Here is a 25,829-nt window from a genome sequence, read left to right on the forward strand (position 1 = left end):
AATCTGTTACCATGGCAACAGGACAGAGTCATTGAAATTTGACAGGAACTGTTGTTTTATCCAAGGATGCCAAAGTTTTTCAAATTTTGGAATTTGATTTTGATCGATGGCTACCATCTTAGCATGGGACATTGTATTATTCATTCTGTGAATTGTTTCTGCTAGTACCAATGTAGGAGATTTCCATGCCTTGGCCACTGTTTGTTTTGCAGCCGTTATTAGTTGGATCATAAGTTTGAATTGAGAGAGTGTTAACCATTCCGGTTTTAGATTAAGTAAAGTTATATATGGATCTGGTTGTATTATTTTTTTAAATATTTTAGATGCAATCACGAAGACTTCCTTCCAGAAGGTTTGGATTACTGGGCACGTCCACCATATGTGTAAATGTGTGCCTATTTCTGGGCATCCTCGAAAACAAAGAGCTGAGGTATTAGGTGAATATTTTGCCACTCTAGCAGGTACAAGGTACCAGCGAGTTAGGACTTTATAATTTGTCTCCAGTGCTAAGATGTTGGGTGAAGATGACTTAGATGTGAGCCATATGTTAGACCAGTCCGTGTCTTCTAAAGTTCGTCCCAGGTCCTCCTCCCACCTCTGAACGTAAGAGGGTCTATTAAGATTTACTACTCCATATAATTGATTATAAAGTGATGAAATTGTACCTTTAGCAAATGGATCTTTTGTACAGATTGATTCAAAAATGGATAATTGGGATAATGGTGTATCCCCCTTTAGGAATGGTGTATAGAAATTTTTGATTTGGAGATATCTAAATATCTCAGAGTTTGGTAGATCATATTTTTCTCTAAGCGATGGGAATGAATGGAATGATTTAGATGCTATGAAGTCATTTAGTGTCTGAATGCCTGATGTTGTCCAAGCTTTAAAAGAATTTGGGTAGATCCAAGCCGGATAAAAGGCCGGATTTCTGATAAAAGAAAGGAGAGGATTGTGTGGAGATTGTAACTGATATTTGGTTTTTAGTTTATCCCAGAGAGATAAGAAGTGTTTAGTTATGGGATTATGAAATTTAAAGCGGTCTTTAGGATCAAGCCATAACAAGTTTGATATTAATAGAGGGTAATTTTCTGAAGCCTCTATAAATACCCATAATGGGATTTCCTGTTTTGCATGGTATTTGGACAGACTGGCCAAATGTGCTGCTCTGTAGTAGTTAGTAAAATTAGGGTATCCCAGGCCTCCTTTATTTTTGGGAAGATGTAGTGTGTGTATAGGTATACGTGGTTTAGAAGAGCCCCATATAAACGAAGTTGCTCTTTTTTGTACTATTCTCAAAAAATAGGAAGGAATTGGAATAGGGAGGACTCTGAATAGATAAAGCAATTTGGGTAGAATAGTCATTTTGATTGCATTAATCTTCCCTATCCAGGATAAAGGAAGTTGCGACCATTGTTTTATTAGATTTGTGATCTGTCTTAATACAGGAGGTTAATTGGTTGAGAATAAGTCAGAATGAGAAGCTGTTAAATGAATTCCAAGATATGGGATTGATTTTTCTGCCCATGTGAATGGGAGTGCAGCCCTAGCCGGGATCAATTCCATGTTTGTGAGCGAAATATTAAGCACTAGGCATTTCTTAGGATTAATCATAAGGCCGGATAGGGCTGCAAATCCATCAAGAGCTGGTATTAAGTTAGGACCAGAGACCTGTGGTGATGATAGAAAAAGTAATATATCGTCTGCAAATATACATAATTTGTGTGTAATACCTCCTACTTCAATGCCAGTTATAGTTTGGTTTGTTCTGATGTATTGGGCCATGGGTTCGAGTATAAGGGCAAATAATAAGGGAGATAATGGGCAACCCTGTCGGGTACCTCTTTCGATATTAAAGGCATCAGATTTGTATCCAGCATATTTTATATAGGCTTTGGGTTTATTATATAATGCTTTGATCCATGTTAAAAAGTGGGGTCCAAAACCCCATTTTTGTAATGAACATTGCATATATTGCCAGGATACTGTGTCAAATGCCCTCTTAATATCGAGAGATAGAAAACATAAAGGGATTTTCCGTTTTTTAGCAATATGTGCCAAAAACACTGCCCTGCGTATATTATCGCCTGCCTGTCTATTTGGCATGAAGCCTACTTGATCTCTATGTATTAATTTTCCTATAATGCTATTGAGGCGTTTTGCTATTATTTTTGCTAATAATTTAATATCAAGGTTTAACAGAGAGATAGGCCGACAATTCACACAGGAAGTATCATCAGAAAGGGGTTTTGGGATCATACAAACAATTGCCATTAGTGTTTCTTGCCGAAAAGAATGTCCTTCTAGAAGTTTGTTAAAAGTTTCAGTGAGAATGGGAGAGAGTATTTCTGAGAATGTTTTATAGTATAAAGCCGAGTAGCCGTCTGGGCCTGGTCTTTTGTTAAGTTTTAGGTCTTTTATGGCGTTAGCAACTTCATATATAGTTATAGGCTCATCCAAACTGCTTTTTTGATTCTGGGACAACTCAGGTAAGGTTATTTTTGAGAAAAAGGATTCAGCCTCTGTAGGATTAAATTCATTGTTTGTCTTGTATAAAGTTGCGAGATGTGAGTGAAATTTATGGACTATTTTAACTGGATTACAAGTATAAACATTTTTTGATAATATCAAACGTATTGGTTTGAAAGATTTGTTAGTTGAATTTAATGCCCGAGCCAAATATGTACCTGGTTTGTTTGTATTCATGTAGAAATTGTGTTTGGAGCGTTTGAGGGATTTATCAACTGACTCAGTGAGAAATAGATCGTATTCCAATCTAGATTTTTCCAGATGAGATTTTGTACTCTGAGATGGATTATCTTGGAATGATATGTAGGCTGCATTAAAATTGAGTTCTAGTTTTTTTGCTAGATTTTTGCGTTCCCGTTTAAATAGTCCCATTTGTCTTTGTATTGTACCACGCAAGACAGGCTTATGAGCTTCCCACAGTGTTATTGGGGAAATGTCTGTTGTATTATTAATTGATATGTATTCCTTTAAAGCTTGTTCAATGGCCATCTGATGTAGTGGGTGTTTGAGCATTATGTCCGGTAAGTACCACGTTGGGTCATGCGCTTTTGGTATGGCTGAGGCTATAGTAGTGTATACTGCATTATGGTCAGACCACGGAATCGGAATTATATCTGATGCAATAATTTCTGGTATCATTCCTATTGTTAGAAAAATATGATCTATTCTGGTGAAGGTTTGATGAGGGTGTGAGAAATAAGTGAATTTCTTTTTCATTGGGTTACTTTCTCTCCACGAATCTACCAGATTGTATTTGGAAAGAAGTTGAGAAAAAGGTAATCTAGAGGTTATTTTGGATGGTGTAAAAGGTGATTTATCTAGAAATGGGAGGAGGACCTGGTTCGAATCCCCGCACATTATCACTGTTCCTATTTTGTGTGTATTAATCACTTGTAATATATGTGAGAGGAATGGTGTAGGTTGTTTGTTAGGAGCATAGTAGGAAATCACCGTGATTGCTGTATCCATTATATAACCCATGAGTATCAGGTATCTACCTTCTGGGTCTTTAATTTCTGATGATAAGGTGAATGGTGTGGATCGGTGAAATGCAATTAGAGTACCCCTTTGTTTGGTACAGGCAGAAGCCATGTAAATTTGTTGATAAAAAGGAGAAATATATTTTGGAGTAGAATCTTTGGTGAAGTGTGTTTCTTGGAGGCATACTATGTGAGCCTTCTTGTTATGGAAAGTACGGAAGGCTTTGGTCCTTTTTTGAGGGACATTTATTCCCTGAACATTCAGGGAAAGTATATTCAGTGGTGCCATGGCAACAGATCAAATAGTTTTGACTTACTTTTTGTTATGCAGAGCTGACTGCGCAGATCAACCTGTGTGGACTGAAGAGATGAAAAGATAGAAAAGAAACCAGTGAATTCTGGAGTAAAGAGTAAACAAAAAACATATGAGATTAGATGATACATTGTATAAATTATTTTTTGCAAGTAATCACAATTTACCCGTGAAAGAGAATAAATATCTCTCTCAGGGGAATAAGTGCCTTCGTCACACTCCCACATAATATGGTTGGGAGAATGAGGAGGGCTAATGGGGGTACACGGATCTTCCGCTTACAGGAGAGAAGTGCTATGTCAAAAGACATCAAAATGATGATTCATTAATTGGAGTGCAGAATATAGTTTTTGTTGAAATTATTTATTCCAGTGTGGTTGTATATGGTTAGTCTTGCCCTAGGCTAAATAATTCAGTTAGAAAGGTACTGTTAATAACTTTGGTATTGATGAAGATAGTTTGAATTATTTTGGGATTTTAACCCTTTTAGAGTAAACAATTACATATTTTATTCATATGTAACTGTTTAGATATGTTAACTCATAAAATTGAGGTTGTATTGCTTCAGATTAGAATAAACAAAAACATAGTTCTAGGAACTAGTTAGGTAATAATATATTTGTTTTAAGAAAAGAAAGAAAAAGCTTCCATTACTTCTGGATTATTGAACATATTTGTCCTAAAAAGTAATAAATCTATTGTTATTACCTGAAAATATATAACTGAACCAGAATTTCCTTATTTCACTTATATATTCTAAGGCCATATGAATCAGAAGTAATAAGAAATATAACTGGAATGTAACATGATCCCACACAGTGTGTGACTATCAGAATGCAGTTACATTCAGTTATAAATACAGGTTTTTTATAGAGAACCATCTCTTAGTATAATAAATGAAGAGATATCAGGGATTAGGATGTCAGTCCATTGAATCTTCTTGGTCCATGGATGATGTGGCATAACGGCCTCTTTTGTGAGAATGATGATTCCCATTTTGTTCTGAAATTTTCTGGGTGCTGCCTGAAGGTGAAGATGATGCCATTCTTCTGCGTGTGGGAGAGTTGCTGCTTGTGGGTTCTGTCAGATTTAATTTTAAAAGGGTTTGTTGTAGTTCATCTGCTGATCTGCTTCTGTAAATTGTACCTTGGTAGTTAAATCTGACTGAAAAGGGGAAGCCCCATTGATACATAATGTTGTGGCGTTGCAGTTCCATTAGTTGGGGTTTCATGGATCGTCTTTTAGTAATAGTAAGTTGGGATAGGTCAGATAATTGTGTCCTTGAAAATTAAGTTCCTTTTTTTCTCTTGCAGCAATTAGTATTTGTTCTTTCGTTCTGTAATAATGAAATTTTGTGATTATATCACGTGGGGGTCCATCTTTCTTTTTGGCTGTGAGGGCTCTGTGTACTTTGTCCAGTTCTAAACGTTCAATAGGGATATCTGGCTTTAGTTCTTGTAATAGAGCAGTAATAGTAGATTGCAGGTCTGTCACAGTTTCAGGTATTCCCCTTATGCGCAAGTTTGAACGTCTGGCTCTATTTTCGTAATCTTCGAGCTTAGTTTGAAGTATTAAATTCTCTTCTTTTAATTGTTCCAATTCTGTTATATTTTCTTGGGTTGTAATTTCAATTTCATCCATTTTTATTTCTAAGGCTGCTGTGCGGTTTCCCAGCTCTCTTATTTCTTTGGTTAGGCTGTTTGTTATTTGGTCTGAGGTTTGTTTTAAAGCCTTATGAAGCATCTTTTCAAATTTTAATAATATTACTGGGGATGCTGAGGAGGCTTGTGGAGAAGTTTGTGAGAGGAATTGTTCTGTATCTGACTCAAATGGAGAGTCTTGCTGTGACATTTTCTGTCTGTGAGAGCGCCCTGATGCTGTATATTGTGAGGTGACTGGAGCTGCTTTAGTTGCAGTGAGTGCCTGTGAGCTCTTTGTGAGGTGATTTTTATTTCTGCCACGGCTTCCTCCCAGTACCATATTTCCTGCCCAAACTTTCACAGTTTGTTCCCTGGGGCATAAAGGTTCAAATGGATACCTTTTGAGCCTGCAGGCTCCGCTTTGTCCTTCTCTTCTCTCCTCAGCGGTGCGGAGCTCTAACAATGCATGTCTGCTCCGCTAGGCTCCGCCCATGCACCCCTGACCCTTCTTTTTCAAGACCTCTGCAATTTCCCCTGCTATGCTGTCAATCAACTTTTGGGCCAGATCCTCACTGATGACAGCCCATTTCTGTATTATCAATGCTTGGAGTTTGTAAGAATTTGTGGTTTTTTTTTTGTTCACCTGCCTCTTGAGGATAGACCACAAGTTCTCAATGAGATTAAGGTCTGAGGAGTTTCCTGATCATTGACCCAAAATTGTCATGTGTCAAGTGTAAACCACTTGGCTATCACTTTTGCCTTATAGCAAGTTATTCCATCATGCTGGGTAAGGCATTGTTCCTCACCAAACTGTTCTTGGGTGGTTGGGAGAAGTTGTTCTCGGAGGAAGTTTTTGTACTATCCTTTATTCATACCTTTGTTCTTAAGCAGAATTGTGAGTGAGACCACTCTCTTGGCTAAGAAGCAACCCCACACATGAATGGTCCCAGGATGCTTTACTGTTGGCATGATACAAGACTGATGGTAGCGCTCACCTTTTCTTCTCCGGACAAGGTTTTTTCCTGGATGCCCCAAACAATGGTAAAGGGGATTCATCAGAGAAAATTACTTTACCCCAGTCCTCAGTAGTCCAATCACTGTACCCTTTGGAGAATATTAGTCTGTCCCTAATGTTTTTCCTGGAAAGAAGTGGCTTCTTTGCTGCCCTTCTTGACACCAGGCCATCCTCCAAAAGTCTTCACCTCACTGTGCGTGAAGATGCCCTCATACCTGCCTGCTGCCATTCCTGAGCAAGCTCTGCACTGGCGGTGCCCCGATCCTGCAGCTGAATCAACTATAGGAGACGGTCCTGGAGGTTGCTGGATTTTTTTGGGCACCCTGAAGCTTTCTTCACAACAATTGAACCTCTCTCCTTGAAGTTCTCAATGATCCGATAAACAGTTGATTTAGGTGCAATCTTAGTAGCAGCAATATCCTTGCCTGTGAATCCCTTTTTGTGCAAAGCAATGATGACTGCACGTGTTTCCTTGCAGGTAACCATGGTTAACAGAGGAAGAACAATGATTTCAAGCACCACCCTCCTTTTAAAGCTTCCAGTCTATTATTCTAACTCAGTCAGCATTACAGAGTTATTTCCAGCCTTGTCCTTGTCAACACTGTGTAATGCTTTCCGTTTATCTATTAAGTTCTTGTGGTAAAACCAAGGAAGCTTAGACTTCTGAAGTGTATCAATGCTTTACTAAACAGGGAAAAATCTGCACATACAAACGGTAGGATGCACAATACAACACAACTTCTAGCTTACAAAATATGCCTACAAATATAAGCATGTACAATATGTACACATTAAGTAAACTAAACAGTTACTCAACTTAGGGGTCAAGGTGTCCTTCATAGTTCCTTGCTCAGAGTCCAACTCACAAAAGCGTCTCCAAAGTTATCGAGCTCCTCGCATCCATGTCTTCCTCTTTGTCCTCCCAAAACCTCTCTGTTGTCCAAACACATGTTTCTTACAAACGCTCCCCAAGCCCCTCCCACCCATTTCCTGCATACACCGACTTCCTGCAAAGTACATCCTGTCCCAGTTATTTACATAGCACTAGTGGGGGAAGGGCCTCTGTAAACATATGCTGTTACTAATCCTAACTCTATATTATTGAATAAAGTCGCTATACAAATGGCCATAGCAACACATAACACCTATTGACTTTATAGAATAATATAGTAAACTTCTTAAAGCCTTTTGTCCAGGAAAGGGCGAAATAAACCCCCCATATTGTAAATGGGAGGAAAAAATTCCCTTTCGACCCCCATCTGGGCGGTCAGACTTTTGTTTTGTCCCTGGAAGGCTGCAACATTACTTTTGAGCAGAGTTAACAATGTCTTTTAGCAGTTTGTAAAGAAAGTCCCAGGTGAAAGTCTCTTGTCCTTTGGTCATAAGGAAATGCTCAGATGAAAGTCCACTCCAATTCAGCCATCATCAGGAAATCATGTGCATCTTCCGTAGGGCTCTCTTCTGGTCTGCCTCCTCCCATCCAGCATGGTCATCTGCTCTACCTGCTCCACCTCTCGATGCTCAATACCTGAAAAGAGTAAGACAAAGCAGATTATATGTTCCTTCCAACTGTGCCAAAAACATAGCTCACTGCTCACATTTCTCTATCTGCCCATTTCTAACTGCAAAACTATTGTAGGTTGCCCACTGTTGCCTTGAAACACTTTCACGGAAAGGCATTGACTTCCAACGTAACGAATAAACTTGCCTGTCTCTCCGTGCTGAACTGGGAAGCACACAGGCCTGCTGTTGTCCAGTCTTCACAGCATGGCACATTTTTGCAAAATGCCCCATTTTATGGCAACAGAAACACTTAATGTGACTGAATCTACCATTCTCAACCATTTGCTTCCACTTCCTAAACAATGCTGGTGTAGGAATCCCATCTATTTCCTCTCTGGGGACCCCCACGTTAAGTAAATCAATCCGCATGTGTTTCCTGGAGCTCATAGGCCTTGCCTTCCTTGTATCTGAATCAGCTCTGTCATTTGAGCTGATCAAATCCTCTGCTTCCCGGTTATGAGAAGTAACAATGGCACATGTCCTACTTCTGCTTACAGGCTTCAGGCATTTGTCCTTTGTTAGGGCATCATTAGACTTGGTCATGAGGGCTGCACATCGCTCATTCAAATCAGTTCGGCCTACAGGGGTTTGAACACACTTCGAAGCCACTGCAGGTTTAACTTTGATTACCTTCCTTTCTAAATCTTTTGCCTTGCTTGCAGTTTCTTCCAAACACTTGGATGCCACTGCAAGCTGCTCCTTCAGTAAATCTCTTTCTAATTCTGCCTTTTCCCTCTTTTCAGATTCAATATGTAGAGCATGCAGGAAGTGCAAACCAAACACAGCAAATGCCCGCATCTCTCTCTTACTGAACCCAAAACTTTTGAGACTAAAATCTGAGTAAAGATCAGAAACTCCATCCCCCAAGCGCTCTTCAAATGAGAAGCATATCCAGCCAGCTCCTTTGCAACAGACATACACTGACTATTTCTGGCCCAGATAGGAAGGGTGCACGCCCTCAAGTCCTCCTGGACACCAGAAACCTTTGCAGCCTTAGCACAAATCCAGGCCACGAGCCCCCATTGTAATGCTTTCCTTCTATCTATTAAGTTCTTGTTCTGACACCTGTGTTAGGCTCGATTCACACCTATGCATGTTGCTTTTGAGCGTTTTTGGAGGTTTTTTTTTCATGCTTGGCACGTTTTTGAGCAGCGTTTTTGTAGCGTTTTTGTAGCGTTTTTGCCGCGTTTTTGCCGCGTTTTTGCCGCGATTTGCGTTTTGCGTTTTTTTTTTTTTTTTACAGTCTTAAAAAAAAATTACAAAAAAAAAAAAAACGGCAAAAACGCACCAAAAACGCACCAAAAACGCTGCAAAAACGTTGCAAAAACGGTGCACTTGCGTTTTTGATGCTTGTCCATTGAAATCCATTACATGCAAAACGCTGCTTTTTGCATGAAAAAAAGTCCCCGACCCTTTCCAAAAACGCAGAGATACAAAAAAGCATTGATGTGAACATGTTCCATAGGAACCCATGTTAAAAAATTCCCATGCATTTCTGCAAAATGCAAAATGCATCAAAAAACGCGCTAGTGTGAATGGAGCCTTAATGAGAGAATCACTGACATGATGTCAGCTGGTCCTTTTGTGGCAGGACTTCAGTGGAAATGTTATTTTTGGGATTAAGTTCATTTTCATGGCAGAGGAACTTTGCAATTAAGTGCAAATCATCTGATCATTCTTTATAACATTCTGGAGTGTATGCAAAGTGCCATTATAAAAACTGAGGCAGCAGACTTTGGATCATTAGCACCAAGAAGTGCTTAGCCAGAATTCTCCACAAGTGCAGGGCCGATCCCAGGCGGGTGCACGGGGTGCAGTGCACCCAGGCGCCAGAGAGGTGGGGGTGCTGAAGAGCCAGAGTGCTCCCCTCCTTCCTCCTCCTCCCCTCGGTGTGCAGAAGTAGCTCTGTCCGCAGCAGGTCACCGCCGCGGAGCGGCCGCGCTGCTGTGCTTTACACTGCTAGAGCCCGTCCCCCCTCCCTCCTCCTCCTGTCAGAGGAGAGCAGCCGCCGGAGATCGGAGCGGCTGGTCTCTGTGTTGAGAGAGACCAGCCGCGCAGTGACTTCGCTGGGGAGGGGCGGCCTGTGCCTGCAGCCTGACACAGGTTCTCTCCACTCTCCTCCGCTCTGTCTCTCACTCCCGCCTAAGCTGCTGCCTAGCTGTCTCGATCTGCTCTTCACTCGGGCAGCGCGGCTGCACACTGTCCTCTCTAGCTGCCGCCCGGGTGTTAATGTGTCTGTACTGATGGAGGGAGGTTTGTCCCTGGGGGTCTGTACTAATGGGGGGGTTGTCCTGGGGGGGTCTGTACTAATAGGGGGGTTGTCCTGGAGGGTCTGTACTGATAGAGGGAGGTTTGTCCCTGGGGGTCTGTACTAATGGGGGGGTTGTCCTGGGAGGGTCTGTACTAATAGGGGGGGTTGTCCTGGGGGGGTCTGTACTGATAGAGGGAGGTTTGTCCCTGGGGGTCTGTACCAATGGAGGGGAGGGGTTTGTCCTGGGGGGTCTGTACTAATGGAGGGGAGGGGGTTGTCCTGGGGGGTCTGTACTAATGGAGGGGAGGGGTTTGTCCTGGGGGGTCTGTACTAATGAGGGGGGTCCTGGGGGGGTCTGTACTAATGGGGGGGTTGTCCTGGGGGGTCTGTACTAATGGAGGGGGAGTTGTCCTGGGGGGTCTGTACTAATGGAGGGCAGGGGTTTGTCCTGGGGGGTCTGTACTAATGGAGGGGAGGGGTTTGTCCTGGGGGTCTGTACTAATGGGGGGGTTGTCCTGGGGGGGTCTGTACTAATGGGGGGGTTGTCCTGGGGGTCTGTACTAATGGAGGGGGAGTTGTCCTGGGGGGTCTGTACTAATGGAGGGGAGGGGTTTGTCCTGGGGGGTCTGTACTAATAGAGGGATTTGTCCTGGGGGTCTGTACTAATGGAGGGGTGTTGTCCTGGGGGGGGTCTGTACTAATGAAGGGGGGTTGTCCTGGGGGGTCTGTACTAATGAATGGGTGATTTATCCTGGGGGGTCTGTACTAATGGAGGGGGGTTTCTCCTGGGGGGGTCTGTACTAATGGAGAAGGGATTTGTCCTGGGGGGGTCTGTACTAATGGAGGGGGGATTTGTCCTGGGGGGGTCCGTACTAATGGAGGGGGGTTTCTCCTGGGGGGTCTGTACTAATGGAGAGGGGATTTGTCCTGGGGGGGTCTGTACTAATGGAGGGGGGATTTGTCCTGGGGGGTCTGTACTAATGGAGAGGGGATTTGTCCTGGGGGGGTCTGTACTAATGGAGGGGGGGTGTCCGGGGGGGGTCTGTACTAATGGAGGGGGGGTGTCCTGGGGGGGTCTGTACTAATGGAGGGGGGTTTGTCCTGGTGGGGGGTCTGTACTAATGGAGGGGGGGTTTGTCCTGGGGGTCTGTACTAATGGAGGGGGGTTGTCTTGGGGGGTCTGTACTAATGAAGGGGGGTTTGTCCTGTGGGGGGTCTGTACTAATGGAGGGGGCTTTGTCCTGGGGGATCTGTACTAATGGAGGGGGGGTTGTCCTGGTGGGGGTCTACTAATGGAGGGGGGGTGGTTTATCCTGGGGGGGTCTGTACTGAGAGAGGGATTTATACTTAGTGGGGGGCCTGCACTGACGAAGGGGGGTCTATACTTAGTGGAGGGGGTCTGTACTGAGGGGCGACTAAAGTTGGTGGAAGGGGGGTGACACCATGTTATACCGCACCTGGTGACACCAACCCTAGTGACGTCACTGCAGCTGCGGGCTCTTCTTTCGCCCCTTCCCCTCCCTCTCCTCCGCACATGCACTGCTATACTAGTGAGCGGCGCTGGCCAGCACAGCCTCCCACTATGTTTCTTCCCCCGCCTTCATATCAGCCAGGGAAAAATTAGAATAGAAAAAGCAGCAGAGAAGAGGGATTGTGGGACATGTAGTCCCGAGGACTGGCAGCCCCACTGTAACATGGAAACTGCAGCCCACACAGCAGGCTCAGCTGAATGGGAGAGAGAGAGATACAGGAGCCTGGGAAAGCTTTCAGGGAAGTACACCCAGGACTCCAGAGGGAGAGGAAAGTGCTGAGGGAACACCATCAGAGAGGAAACCCCACTGCCCTGCGCCACCAGAGGGAAAGACACACAGCCCAGCGCCATCCCTGGCGGAGAAAGGAATGGAGTCAATGCCAGAATACAGATCTGGGTGCTACCCAGCGGAGTCGCCACAGGCAATTCAGAGTGAGCCGAGTCCTGATCAGAGGAACCATCGCTGGGTCAGGTGAGAAGGCCGATCGGCCATTATCTACTAACGTCCATAGGACTTGCAGTCTCTGACCATCTCCTGTATTATATCTGCAGTCTCTGACCATCTCTTGTATAATGTCTGCAGTCTCTGACCTTCTCTTGTATCATGTCTTCAGTCTTTGACCTTCTGTTGTATCATGTCTGCAGTCTCTGACCATCTCCTGTATCATGTCTGCAGTCTCTGACCTTCTCTTGTATCATGTCTTCAGTCTCTGACCTTCTCTTGTATCATGTCTGCAGTCTCTGACCATCTCTTGTATCATGTCTGCAGTCTCTGACCATCTCTTGCATCATGTCTGCAGTCTCTGACCATCTCCTGTATCATGTCTGCAGTCTCTGACCATCTCTTGTATCGTGTCTACAGTCTCTGACCATCTCCTGTACCATGTCTGCAGTCTCTGATCATCTCCTGTACCATGTCTGCAGTCTCTGACCATCTCCTGTACTATGTTTGCAGTCTATGACTGTCTCTTCTATCATGTCTACAGTCTCTGATCATCTCCTGTACTATCTCTGCAGTCTCTGATCATCTCCTGTACCATGTCTGCAGTCTCTGACCATCTCCTGTACTATGTCTGCAGTCTCTGACTGTCTCTTGTATCATGTCTACAGTCTCTGATCATCTCCTGTACCATGTCTGCAGTCTCTGATCATCTCCTGTACCATGTCTGCAGTCTCTGATCATCTCCTGTACTATGTCTGCAGTCTCTGACCATCTCTTGTATCATGTCTGCAATCTCTGACCAGCTTCTGTACTATGTCTGCAGTCTCTGACCATCTCCTGTACCATGTCTGCAGTCTCTGATCATCTCCTGTACTATGTCTACAGTCTCTGGTCATCTCCTGTACCATGTCTGCAGTCTCTGATGATCTCCTGTACCATGTCTGCAGTCTCTGATCATCTCCTGTACTATGTCTACAGTCTCTGACCATCTCCTGTACCATGTCTGCAGTCTCTGACCATCTCCTGTACTATATCTGCAGTCTCTGACCATCTCTTGTATCATGTCTGAAGTCTCTGACCATCTCCTGTACTATGTCTGCAGTCTCTGACCATCTTTTGTATCATGTCTGCAGTCTCTGACCATCTCCTGTACTATGTCTGCAGTCTCTGACCATCTCCTGTACCATGTCTGCAGTCTCTGATCATCTCCTGTACCATGTCTGCAGTCTCTGATCATCTCCTGTACTATGTCTACAGTCTCTGACCATCTCCTGTACCATGTCTGCAGTCTCTGATCATCTCCTGTATTATGTCTGCAGTCTCTGATCATCTCCTGTACTATGTCTGCAGTCTCTGATCATCTCCTGTACTATGTCTGCAGTCTCTGATCATCTCCTGTACCGTGTCTGCAGTCTCTGATCATCTCCTGTGCTATGTCTGCAGTCTCTGACCATCTCCTGTACTATTTCTGCAGTCTCTGATCATCTCCTGTATCATGTCTGCAGTCTCTGACCATCTCCTGTACTATGTCTGCAGTCTCTGACCATCTCCTGTACTATGTCTGCAGTCTCTGATCATCTCCTGTACCATGTCTGCAGTCTCTGATCATCTCCTGTATCATGTCTGCAGTCTCTGACCATCTCTTCTATCATGTCTGCAGTCTCTGACCATCTCTTCTATCATGTCTGCAGTCTTTGACCGTATCCTGTATTATGTCTGGGGACTCTTTCTAACAGAAGCCCTCTCTGTGTGCATCAGAGAGACTCCCCTCCAGGTCTCATTAGTGTTCTCTCTTCCTGTATTTTCTTTATTGTTAAGAGATCATGGGAGAATTTCAGGGTAACAAAGACTTCTTAGGGGAGCAGCTCTGTATTTGAGTCATTGCCATAGAATCATTTGTAAAGGGGAGGAGTTGGTAAGATGACCACGCCCATGTGGGGGCGCCAGAAATATTTCTGCACCCAGGCGTCTGTGACCCTAGGATCGGCCCTGCACAAGTGTTTTAGGTGCCGCATGTTGAGGGGGGAAAAGCCAAGAACAAAGGATGACGGACTTGCCACTAGGGATGAGCCGAACACCCCCCGGTTCGGTTCGCACCAGAACCCGCGAACGGACCGAAAGTTCGCACGAACGTTAGAACCCCATTGACGTCTATGGGACTCGAACGTTCGAAATCAAAAGTGCTCATTTTAAAGGCTAATTTGCATGGTATTGTCCTAAAAAGGGTTTGGGGACCCGGGTCCTACCCCAGGGGACATGTATCAATGCAAAAAAAACTTTTAAAAACGGCCGTTTTTTCGGGAGCAGTGATTTTAATGATGCTTAAAGTAAAAAAAAAAAAGTGAAATATTCCTTTAAATATCGTACCTGGGGGGTGTCTATAGTATGCCTGTAAAGTGACGCGTGTTTCCCATGTTTAGAACAGTCCCTGCACCAAATGTCATTTTTAAAGGAAAAAATCTCATTTAAAACTGCTTGCGGGTTTAATGTCATGTCGGGTCATGGCAATATGGATGAAAATCAGTGAGACAAACGGCATGGGTACCCCCCAGTCCATTACCAGGCCCTTTGGGTCTTGTATGGATATTAAGGGGAACCCCGCACCCAAATTAAAATAAGGAAAGGTGTGGGGCCACCAGGCCCTATATACTCTGAACAGCAGTATACAGGCGGTGCAAACAAGACAGGGACTGTAGGTTTGTTGTTAAGTAGAATCTGTTTGTAATTTTGAACATTTTTAACGTGTTTAGCTCCAGCCAAAAAATCTTTTCTAAGCTTTTTGGAAAACATAGGGAAGGGTTATCACCCCTGTGACATTTGTTTTGCTGTCTTTCCTCCTCTTCAGAAGATTTCACCTCACTTTTTTGTCCCAATGAAAAATGTTTTTTGAAAATTTGGGTTTTTTTGTGGAACAAGGATTGGAAAGCATCAGTGGAAAGGAGAAATTGTTTTCCCATATTAACTCTTACAGGAGAGAATTTCCCTTCCTAGGGGTAGATTTCATCTCACTTCCTGTTGTCTCCTTCCGTTTGCAAGTAGGAGTCGTTTGTAAGTTAGATGTTTGAAAGTAGGGTCCTGCCCTATATACTCAGCAGAAATTTGGGCCTTAGGTGTTGCTGTGGCCACAACACTGTAAGCCCTCACAGGGCCCTGCTGTGAAATATTAGATCAAGAATTGTAATTACATGCCCCTGCACTAAATGTAAATAGCAGGAACGGATCTAGCTGAACACTGTGAGCAGGACGCACTGCACTAAATGTAAATAGTCTAGAAGATAACAGGAACGGATCTAGCTGAACACTGTGAGCAGGACGCACTGCACTAAATGTAAATAGCAGGAACGGCTCTAGCTGAACACTGTGAGCAGGACGCACTGCACTAAATGTAAATAGCAGGAACGGATCTAGCTGAACACTGTGAGCAGGACGCACTGCACTAAATGTAAATTGCAGGAACGGATCTAGCTGAACACTGTGAGCAGGACGCACTGCACTAAATGTAAATAGTCTAGAAGATAACAGGAACGGATCTAGCTGAACACTGTGAGCAGGACGCACTGCACTAAATGTAAATAGCAGGAACGGATCTAGCTGAACACTGTGAGCAGGACGCACTGCACTAAATGTAAATAGCAGGAACGGATCTAGCTGAACACTGTGAGCAGGACGCACTGCACTAAATGTAAATAGCAGGAACGGATCTAGCTGAACACTGTGAGCAGGACGCACTGCACTAAATGTAAATTGCAGGAACGGATCTAGCTGAACACTGTGAGCAGGACGCACTGCACTAAATGTAAATAGTCTAGAAGATAACAGGAACGGATCTAGCTGAACACTGTGAGCAGGACGCACTGCACTAAATGTAAATAGCAGGAACGGATCTAGCTGAACACTGTGAGCAGGACGCACTGCATTAAATGTAAATAGTCTAGATAGAAGATAACAGGAACGGATCTAGCTAAACTGAATACAGTGTATATATATATATGCAACACCTGGGATGCATATATATACACAATACACTGTAAGTGCAGCTAACTGACTGACTGTTCTGCCTAATCTATCTAACTCAAATCAAATGACACTGTCTCTCTCTCTCTCTCTCTCTATCTCTCAGCACACCGGAACACACACTACACAGGGCCGCCGTGCAGGCGGCCTTATATAGTGTGGGGTGTGTACTAAATCCCCTGAGCCATAATTGGCCAAAGCCACCCTGGCTTTGGCCAATTACAGCTCTCTCTACTGACGGCGCTGTGATTGGCCAAGCATGCGGGTCATAGTGCATGCTTGGCCAATCATCAGCCAGCAATGCACTGCGATGCCGCAGTGAATTATGGGCCGTGACGCGCCACACGAATTTAGCGCGAACGGCCCATAACGTTCGCAATTCGGCGAACGATCGAACAGCCGATGTTCGAGTCGAACATGGGTTCGACTCGAACACGAAGCTCATCCCTACTTGCCACCAGACAGACTTAGCACAGAATTCCCATTTACTCACATAGGACTTGATGCTTTTGGACCATGGATGAACATCTCACGTAAAACGAGGGATGGGCAAGCTGGCTGCCAATGATGGACGGTGCTTTTCACCTGTATGAGTACACGGGCCATACACATTGAGGTCATAGAATCAATGGATACATCCAGTTTTATAAACGCCCTCAGAAGATTCTTCGCAATCAGGGGACCAGTCAAACAAATACGTTCCGACTGTGGAATCAATTTAATTGGAGCATGTAAGGAATTACAAATAGATACTAAAGACGTTGAAGATAACAGCATCCAAAAGTATCAGCGTGATCAAGGGTGCACGTGGATATTCAACTCTCCTCATTCCTCTCACATGGGTGGAGCATGGGAACGCTTGATCGGAGTGACTCCATACATTTAAGACTCTATGATGATAACTACTAGTTTAGCTCCACTCACCCATGAAGTGCTAACCACATTTATGGCCGAAGTGTCAGCCATCCAAAGTTTGCACTCCAAAGTTGGCGCAACTTAGGAGTCGTACAATGTGAATGGAGTCTAAATCAACCCCCTTTGCAGTCTTCTGTACAGCAGAGCTCAGTTAGGCCGCATTCACACCTGAGTGTAGTGTTTTTTAGCGTTTTTCAGGCGTTTTGTCACGCGTATTTGCGCGTTTCCATGCAGCATTTTCCGGCCTTTTTTGAACTTTGGTGTTTTTTCATTAGCCAATAGGAAAAATGATCATCTGTTTCATCATTTGTTGCTACGTTTTTAGATTTTGTCATCTGCTTCCTGGGTGAATATGCTCCAAAAACGCCCAAATCTGCCCGATTTGAGCGACAAAAAAGGGTCCAGAACTTGTTTGAGCTTCAGGCGTTGGGCTTCTGGCGACTTGGAGTGGAGATGTGAACCATCGCCATAGAGAATAATGGATTTTTTCCCCTCAAGCGTTTTGTAGCTTCAGGCTTCAAGCTACAAAATACTCAGGTGTGAATGGGGCCTAATAATGTAGTCAACACTCCTTTACATACTCATAAACAGTGCACTGTGTAAACTGCAGGTTACGTTGTGGACGAGGGGTGAAAACAACCTACAACAGTAACAGGCACATTTTTAGATATTGTTTATAGCTGCACAGTTTGTTTTTTATCTACCAACACTTTATAACTGTAAAGCCCATTTTACTGTAGTGGAATTAACTCTTTAAGAAAAGGCAGGCACTGCTGAGATTCGAACTCAGGATCTCCTGTTTACTAGACAGGCGCTTTAACCAACTAAGCCACAGCGCCCTGCACTGGTGGGATGTTATTGCTTATCTCTGCCTAAGTAATCTCTATTTTTATTCTTTTTTAACATGTGTGTATACATATTTTGTAAAAAATATCTGTGATCATATATTGAAATATATAACATTTCTGTATTGGATTTAGATACTTTAACCACTTCAGCTCTAACCACCTTCATCTTTTGCGATATGGCACTGCGTTATTTTAACTGACAATTGCGCGGTCATGCGACTTTGTACCCAAATAAAATTGATGTCCTTTTTTTCCCACAAATAGAGCTTGTGGTGGTATTTGATCACCTCTGCATTTTTTGGGGGGTTTTTTGCGCTATAAACAAAAAAAGAGCGATAATTTTGAAAAAAAATAATATTTTTAAAAATTTTCGTCATTAATTTAGGCCAATATGTATTCTTCTACATATTTTTGGTAAAAAAAAAATCACAATAAGCATATATTGATTGGTTTGCACAAAAGTTATAACGTCTATTTTTCTTTCTTTTTTTCTTTTCTTTTTTATTACTAGTAAAGGTGGCAATCAGCGACTTTTAGTGGGACAGCGATATTGCAGTGGACAAATCGGACACCTATTCGACACTTTTGACCTTTTGTGGGGACCAGTCACATTATTACAGTAATCAGTGCTAAAAAAATATGCACTGTTACTGTACTAATGACAATGGCAAGAAAGGGGTTAACATCAGGGGTGATCAAAGGGTTAAATGTGATCCTAGGGAGTGCTTGCTAACAGTGGAGGAGGTGCTTTGACTGGGGGAAGGTAAAGATCTGTGTTTCTGCTTAGCAGAAACATAGGATCAGTACATTCCCCTCTCACAGAACAGCGATTTTGTTTTCATAGGCAGACTACATTTTGCCTGTCTCCCGAATGATTGGCGAGTCTGCCAGATATCGCGTCTGCCAGACCTACTGATTGGCTCCCGCTGTGTCCACTCACAGCGGGAGAGGGTCACACCGGCGGCACGTGTGTGCCCCAGACCCGGAAGTGTCAGATCCCGTACTAGGTATGGGATCTGGCACAAAGCGGCTGCCCTGCCGCAGTATATGTGCGTGAGACAGTCCACATGTGGTTAAAGTCGTTGTAAAGGCAGAAGGTTTTTTTATCTTAATGGATTCTATGTACTACGATAAAAAACCTTCTGTGTGCAGCAGCCCCCCTAACACTTATCTGTCCAGCGATGTCCACGAGTGCTTCGGCCACCCGGGACTCTCCCTCCTGATTGGCTGAGACGCAGCAGCAGTGCCATTGGCTCCCGCTGTTGTCAATCAAAGTCAGTTAGCTAATCCGGAGAGAGAGGGGGTGGGGCCGAACCACGGATCAGGGAGCTGCGGCTCGGCTTGGGTGCCCCCATAGCAAGCTGCTTGCTGTGGGGGCACTCAACAGGAGGGAGGGGCCAGGAGCACTGAAGAGGGACCTGAGAAGAGAAGGATCGGGGCTGCTCTGTGCAAATTAATTTCACAAAGCAGGTAAGTATGACATGTTTTTAAAGAAAAAAAAGTCTTTAGTGTCACTTTAACCACTTCAATAACAGGCACTTTCACCCCCTTCCTGCCCAGGCCAATTGTCATAATTAGAATGACAACTGCACGGTTATGCAACACTTTACCTATATGAAATTTGTATAATTTATTTCACACAAAAAGAGCTTTCTTTTGGTGGAATTTAATTGCCACTGGGGTTTTAATTTTTTTTGCTAAAAAAAAAAAATGAAAAAACACCAAAATGTATTCTGTTACCTTTCTTTGGTGAAAAAAGCCCAAATCAGTGTATATTATTTAGTCTGTAGGAAAGTTATAGAGTCCACAAACAATGGTATATATCTGAAAATCAATCAATCCTGATGTACTGTCGGCCTATTTCTTGAGGCCCAGAAATGTCAGGACAGTACAAATACCCCCCAAATGACCCCTTTTTGGAAAGTAGACAGTCCAAGGTATTTAGTAAGAGGCATGGCAAGTTTTTTTTTGTAATTTTTTTGCCACAATTTTTTGGAAAATTAAGAAATTACAAAAATATTTTGTTTTTTTTTACATACTGTCACCAGTACAGTACAGTGTCATCATATAACTGGTGTGGCAGTGATTAAGAACACTGACTGGTGACAGTATGTGAAAAAAAAAATTCCATTTTCTTTTTTTTTTTTTTTTACAATTTTTTTTACATACTGTTACCAGAGCAACACAGTGTTACCATGGCAATACTGTACTACTACTCTGGGGAGGTGATCAGTATTTTTTTTGCACGCAATGATTGCTTAAAACAGTGAAAAACCAACATTCTTACTGAATGAAATTGATTTATTCAGTGTTTACTATTGTGATTAGCTGTGATTGGCCACAGCTAACCATATGGTACAGATTGGCTGAGGACTGTTTCTGTACCATGTGGTCACTGTGATCATTCACACAATAATGCACAATGAATGCCATGAATGGAAGCAATCCATTGTGTACAATTGTCATGTGATCTGCTGTGATTGGCAACAGTGATCACATGGTACTGGCAGCGGGCCAGTACACTGATCTGTCATTCGCTGTGTGCGGTGGCCTGTGGGGGTCACGTGAGGCACGTTCTGGGGAAGACATCATATGACATCCACCTAGATGTAGAACGGTGCCGCCCGGCCGTCATTGACTATAGGCCGGGCAGGAAGTGGTTAAGGGCTCATAAACAAAAAAAACAAGTACATTGATGCATGTTTACATCATTTTTATGGAAGTCACCATTGCATGGTGGTGTGAACAGGCACATAGGCAACAATTGTCATTGACACATTTGTGTAATAGCAAAAGGACCCTCCCGGTTGACATCATAGCCAACAAAACACAGGGGAGGGACAGGGGAGGGACCTCCAACTGAGCTCTGCAGTGTGTAACTTCAGCTCTCCACCCCCTTTTTTTCTGAACTCTCAGACAAACTTTAAAATTCAACACTTTGAATGAATGTAGAAAAGGGCTGCAGATAAACAGGTACAGCTTATGCAGAAGGATTTGTTTCATCGCTGTGTATTACCTGCGGATAATCCCTTCACTGCATATTTGTAAGGGTTTACAACCACTTTAAGACGTACTCTATATTACCAAAAGTATAGGGGCGCCTGCCTTTATAGGCACATGAACTTTAATGGCATTCCAGTCTTAGTCCGTAGAGTTCAATATTGAGTTGGCCCACCCTTTCCAGCTATAACAGCTTCAACTCTTCTGGGAAGGCTGTCCACAAGGTTTAGGAGTGTGTCTATGGGAATGTTTGACCATTCTTTTAGAAGAGCATTTGTGAGGTCAGGCACTGATGTGGGCAAGAAGGCCTGGCTCGCAGTCTCTGATGTAATTCATTCAAAAGGTGTTCTATCGGGTTGAGGTCAGGACTCTGTGCAGGCCAGTCAAGTTCCTCCACCCCAAACTCACTCATCCATGTCTTTACGGATCTTGCTTTGTGCACTGGTGCGCACTCATGTTGGAACATGAAGGGGTCATCCCTAAACTGTTCCCATCAAGTTGGGAGCATGAAATTGTCCAAAATGTCTTGGTATGCTGACATCTTAAGAGTTCCCTTCACTGGAACTAAGGGGCAAAGCCCAACCCCTGAAAAACAACCCCTCACCATAATCTCCCCTCCACCAAATGATTTGGACCAGTGCACAAAGTAAGGTCCATAAAGACATGGATGAGCGCGTTTAGGGTGATGGAACTTGACTGGCCTGCATAGAGTCCTGACCTCAACCAGATAGAACACCTTTGGGCTGAATGAGAGTGTAAACTCTTGTCCAACATCAGAGTGGAGATTCTTGTCCAACATCAGTGCCTGACCTCACAAATGAGCTTCTGGAAGAATGGTCAAACATTCCCATAGACACACTCCTAAACCTTGTAGACAACTTTCCCAGAAGCGTTGAAGCTGTTATAGCTGCAAAGGGTGGGCCAACTTAATATTGAACCCTATGGACTAAGACGCCATTAACGTTCATGTGCATGTAAAGGTAGGCATCCCAATACTTTTGGTAATATAGTATACATCATATTTGTTGACAATATCTCTTCTATGGTGAGATAAGACATTGCACAATGGACCTGTTTGCTTTCAAATGCTTTACAGACCCCAACATGAATCGAACACACAACTATGTGACCTGGAGTCAGATGTGCTACCACAAGATCACTGATAAAGCATAGTAATAGCTCCAAATAACGGAAGTTTTTTTTTTAACATGTATCCTGGCAGAGGTGTAGTCATCAGCTAAAAAGATTATGGAAAAGTTGTTACCAAATACTTGCCATAATTTTCCTTTCATTGCTATTCTACAAGACAGCATACATTTAGGTAGTCTCCACTCCGTGTTATTTTGACACTTGAAATAATTAAACAGGGGGGAGGACAATGGTTTGCGGCAATGGTTCAAATATAGGCCAGGACACAATCTGCATGGAGTTTGTATGTTCTCATTGTACTTGTCATTCCAAAGATATGCCAAAAGGTTATTTGGCTACTGACTAAATTGGCCTAGTACCTGTGTGCAGGTCTAACAATTTTAACAGCAGACCCTGGTAACACTCTGTTAAATGGCTAATGCAGCTCTGGTATGCCTGTCAGACATGGAGCCCGAAAAAAGTAGTGGAGTAGGGATGGATAATACAGCAAATATTTGCTCAAGAAATATCTTGTTTTAATTAAAAATATATATTTATTGAAATACAGTGTATAAATAAAATATCTAAAACAATAAACATAACTTTTACTTGCAAATATAGCAGAAATAATTTTCTACTTACTCAGTAAGACCCTCTAATGTCAAATCTGTCAGTGAAATCACTAATTTTTACATTTTTGAACTACAATTTGTTTTAGAACCTACAACCAGTCCTTTAAATTGGGTTTTCCACAGTACCAGATAGTCAGAAGTCACAAAACCTTTCCTTTGGTAGTCTTACATGGTAGAGACAACAGGGAAGCTGGATGACTAGTGTGAAAATCTTTGGCTTGTACGGTTCCTCCGCTCCTTGGCTTGTGAAGAACAAGTTGATAACAGTGTAATAATGCTGTACACTCTTCCAGTTCCTTAGACAAGAAAAGACAAGATAATATGGATAGACATGAATTTAGCCCTCTTGGCAAGACTTGTTCTTCTGAAACTGCTTCACAAAGTTGGTGAAGACCTCCAGCCCCTCCAGCAGTCCTTCGCCATTGGTTGCACAGCACCCCTGGATGTGCCACTGATGTCCTTTTGTCTTTGCCAGTCCCAACTCTTCCGACAGCTCCATAGGTTTCCTGGCACCTGGAAGATCTTGCTTATTGGCCATCACCAAGAAGGGCACACCTCTCATTTCATCATCTTCCAGCATAGCACTGAGTGCTGTCCTGGCTTCATCAAACCTCTCTGGATCAGCACTGTCCACCACAAAAATCAACCCATCTGTATTGGCATAGTAATGTCTCCACAGGTTAGCAATATTTCCCTGACCGGCTACATCCCAGACAGTAAAGGTCACATTATGGATTGGCTCCACAGTCTCAACATTGAATCCGATAGTTGGGATTGTACATACTGTCTCATTTAACTTCAGTTTGTAGAGGATGGTGGTCTTTCCAGCAGCGTCTAGACCCAACATCAGGATCCGAGCCTTGGTGCCAGAGAAGCTCATAAGAGTTTGGTAAAGGCTGCTGAGGAGGGCACCCATATTTGCAGATGTAGACCTTATCTATTTCTTCTGAAATCTGTCTGTTCTGATGTCTGTAGCGTTGCATATTCCTAGTAAGCTCCATTACCGTATATATACACAAGATCTCTTCCCTGGCCGAACCCAAGAAAGGAATTTCCTGGTTGCTCTCTAGTTCCGTACTACGTTGGAAGATTCCTCTATAACCCATTGTGACAGTGTCGAAGCTGACAGCAGCACAGGAAGTGATGTTGTTAGCACAGCATTCAAAACAGAAACAACTTTATTTTAAAGGAGCATTTTAATTGATAGAGACGTCAACTATTGAATTGTACAAGGGCATGAAACAACATTGTAATGCCCCGTCCACACGGTCGGACATTGATCGGACATTCCTAGGATTTTTTCCGACGGATGTTGGCTCAAACTTGTCTTGCATACACACGGTCACACAAAGTTGTCGGAATATCCCATCATTCCGAACGCGGTGGCGTAAAACACGTACGTCGGGACTATAAACGGGGCAGTAGCCAATAGCTTTCATCTCTTTATTTATTCTGAGCATGCGTGGCACTTTGTCCGTCGGATTTGTGTACACACGATCAGAAATTCCAACAACGGATTTTGTTGTAGGAAAATTTTATAGCCTGCTCTCAAACTTTGTGTGTCAGAAAATCCGATGGAAAATGTGTGATGGAGCCAACACACGGTCAGAATTTCCGACAACAAGGTCCTATCACACATTTTCCGTCTGAAAATCCGACCGTGTGTACGGGGCATAATTGTTTGCAAAGACCAATGCACTTGCAAGTACAAAAGAAAAAATATATAAATTAATGAAAATAACTTCAGAAGTTTATCAGATGTGTCATCCAACCATTTTTATTTGTTTTTTTTTTATGTTTGAATGGTAAAGGGTTAGAAATGTTGTCAGATTACAACTGCTGCCTAATGCCTCATTTGGGAGATGTTCCTTTGTTTTCTTTTTTAATTCTGACAAATGTTGTCACCGAGACAGGAAGTGAGTGATAAGAGTAGGAGAACCCAGGAACCATGCAGGAGGGCTATACAGACACCTGGATCACTTTTACTTTACAGTCAGGAGCCGAATAAAGAAAACCGGCACAAATGGCCATCAGCTTGTGCTTAAAGCAGAATTCCAGCCTGGGAAAAAAAAAAATTAAAAGTTTTAATATAAGGACACTTACCTGTCCAGGGAGCCCGTGATGTCGGCCCCCCAAGCTAATCCAGCTCTCTGCTTCAGGTGTAAGTGTCGCTATTGCAAGTAAGGGAAACTGGCAGTGAAGCCTTCAGGCTTCACAGCTGGTTTCCTACTGTGCATGATCCCGTCGTCTTCTGTGAGAAACACAGTTCCCAAAAGGCAGCAGGGGGAAGGAGGAGGGCCGGATGCAACCGTGGAAGTGACGTACCTCGCCCCGGTGACATAGGACAGAAGTCCCGAAGAAAAATAGCAAAAAAGGGTACCAAAAAGAAATAAAAATATCCAAAAATGAGAGGGGGGTGATTTTGGTCAATTGTTTGGGACCGAGTTGGCTTTTTGCCTGATTGACAATGGATTTACATCGGGGGGACACTGTTTTTTTATTTTTTAAAATAGAAATTGTCAAAAGCTGTCCCTGTGTTTTTATTACTTTTTGACACTTTTTTGGTGAATGGGTAGGGGGTACTATGGGGTGGTGTGATTGACGATGGATTTACATCGGTGGGCCGGCAATTGCAACCGTGAGTCTATTTAAATGAGATTTGACAGTTTTTTTTCTTTAGAAATTCAATTTTTGCTGCAGCATGTTCTTTTTCTGGCGAGTGTGGGCTACCTGGGAGCCGGGGGGGGGGGGGGCAGCATGGCCGACAGGCGGAGTTGAATGGGAGCCATTCTCCCAGAGATCGCCAAGGGGAAGAGGATGGAGAGCAGGCGGCCAGATTATCAGATTGCGGGGAACATCACTGTAGCAGCTTTCATTTGCATTGCCATGTGTTCCCGCCGCTCGCCGTCACATACAGCCCCGCCTCCTGGCCCGGGTACTTTGATGTACGTCACACGTCCCGGCATTCGACGGGTGATCTGTCTATCAATGAGGGGATTTTTGAAGAAAGAAAGGTATTTAAACAGAA

General features: G+C 43.4%; 1 protein-coding gene and 1 non-coding gene across 2 annotated transcripts; both read right to left on the reverse strand.

The window, feature by feature from the left end:
- Nucleotides 1-17,958: 17,958 nt before the first annotated feature.
- TRNAT-AGU (transfer RNA threonine (anticodon AGU)) lies at nucleotides 17,959-18,032 on the reverse strand. Its single transcript has one exon. It is a non-coding gene; the product is annotated as a tRNA-Thr (tRNA).
- A 4,718-nt stretch (nucleotides 18,033-22,750) lies between these two features.
- On the reverse strand, nucleotides 22,751-23,935 carry LOC141134733 (uncharacterized). Its single transcript, XM_073624169.1, has one exon. It carries the CDS (start codon nucleotides 23,715-23,717, stop codon nucleotides 23,139-23,141), a length of 579 nt encoding a protein of 192 aa, XP_073480270.1. The 5' UTR covers nucleotides 23,718-23,935; the 3' UTR covers nucleotides 22,751-23,138.
- Nucleotides 23,936-25,829: the final 1,894 nt, after the last annotated feature.

Source organism: Aquarana catesbeiana, linkage group LG03, assembly GCF_042186555.1.
Source record: "Aquarana catesbeiana isolate 2022-GZ linkage group LG03, ASM4218655v1, whole genome shotgun sequence".
Classification (NCBI taxonomy): domain Eukaryota; kingdom Metazoa; phylum Chordata; class Amphibia; order Anura; family Ranidae; genus Aquarana; species Aquarana catesbeiana.

What these genes read in the sequence shown, in the direction of transcription:
- LOC141134733 (XM_073624169.1), bottom strand. Translation starts at nt 23,717, where the DNA reads ATGGGTGCCCTCCTCAGCAGCCTTTACCAAACTCTTATGAGCTTCTCT.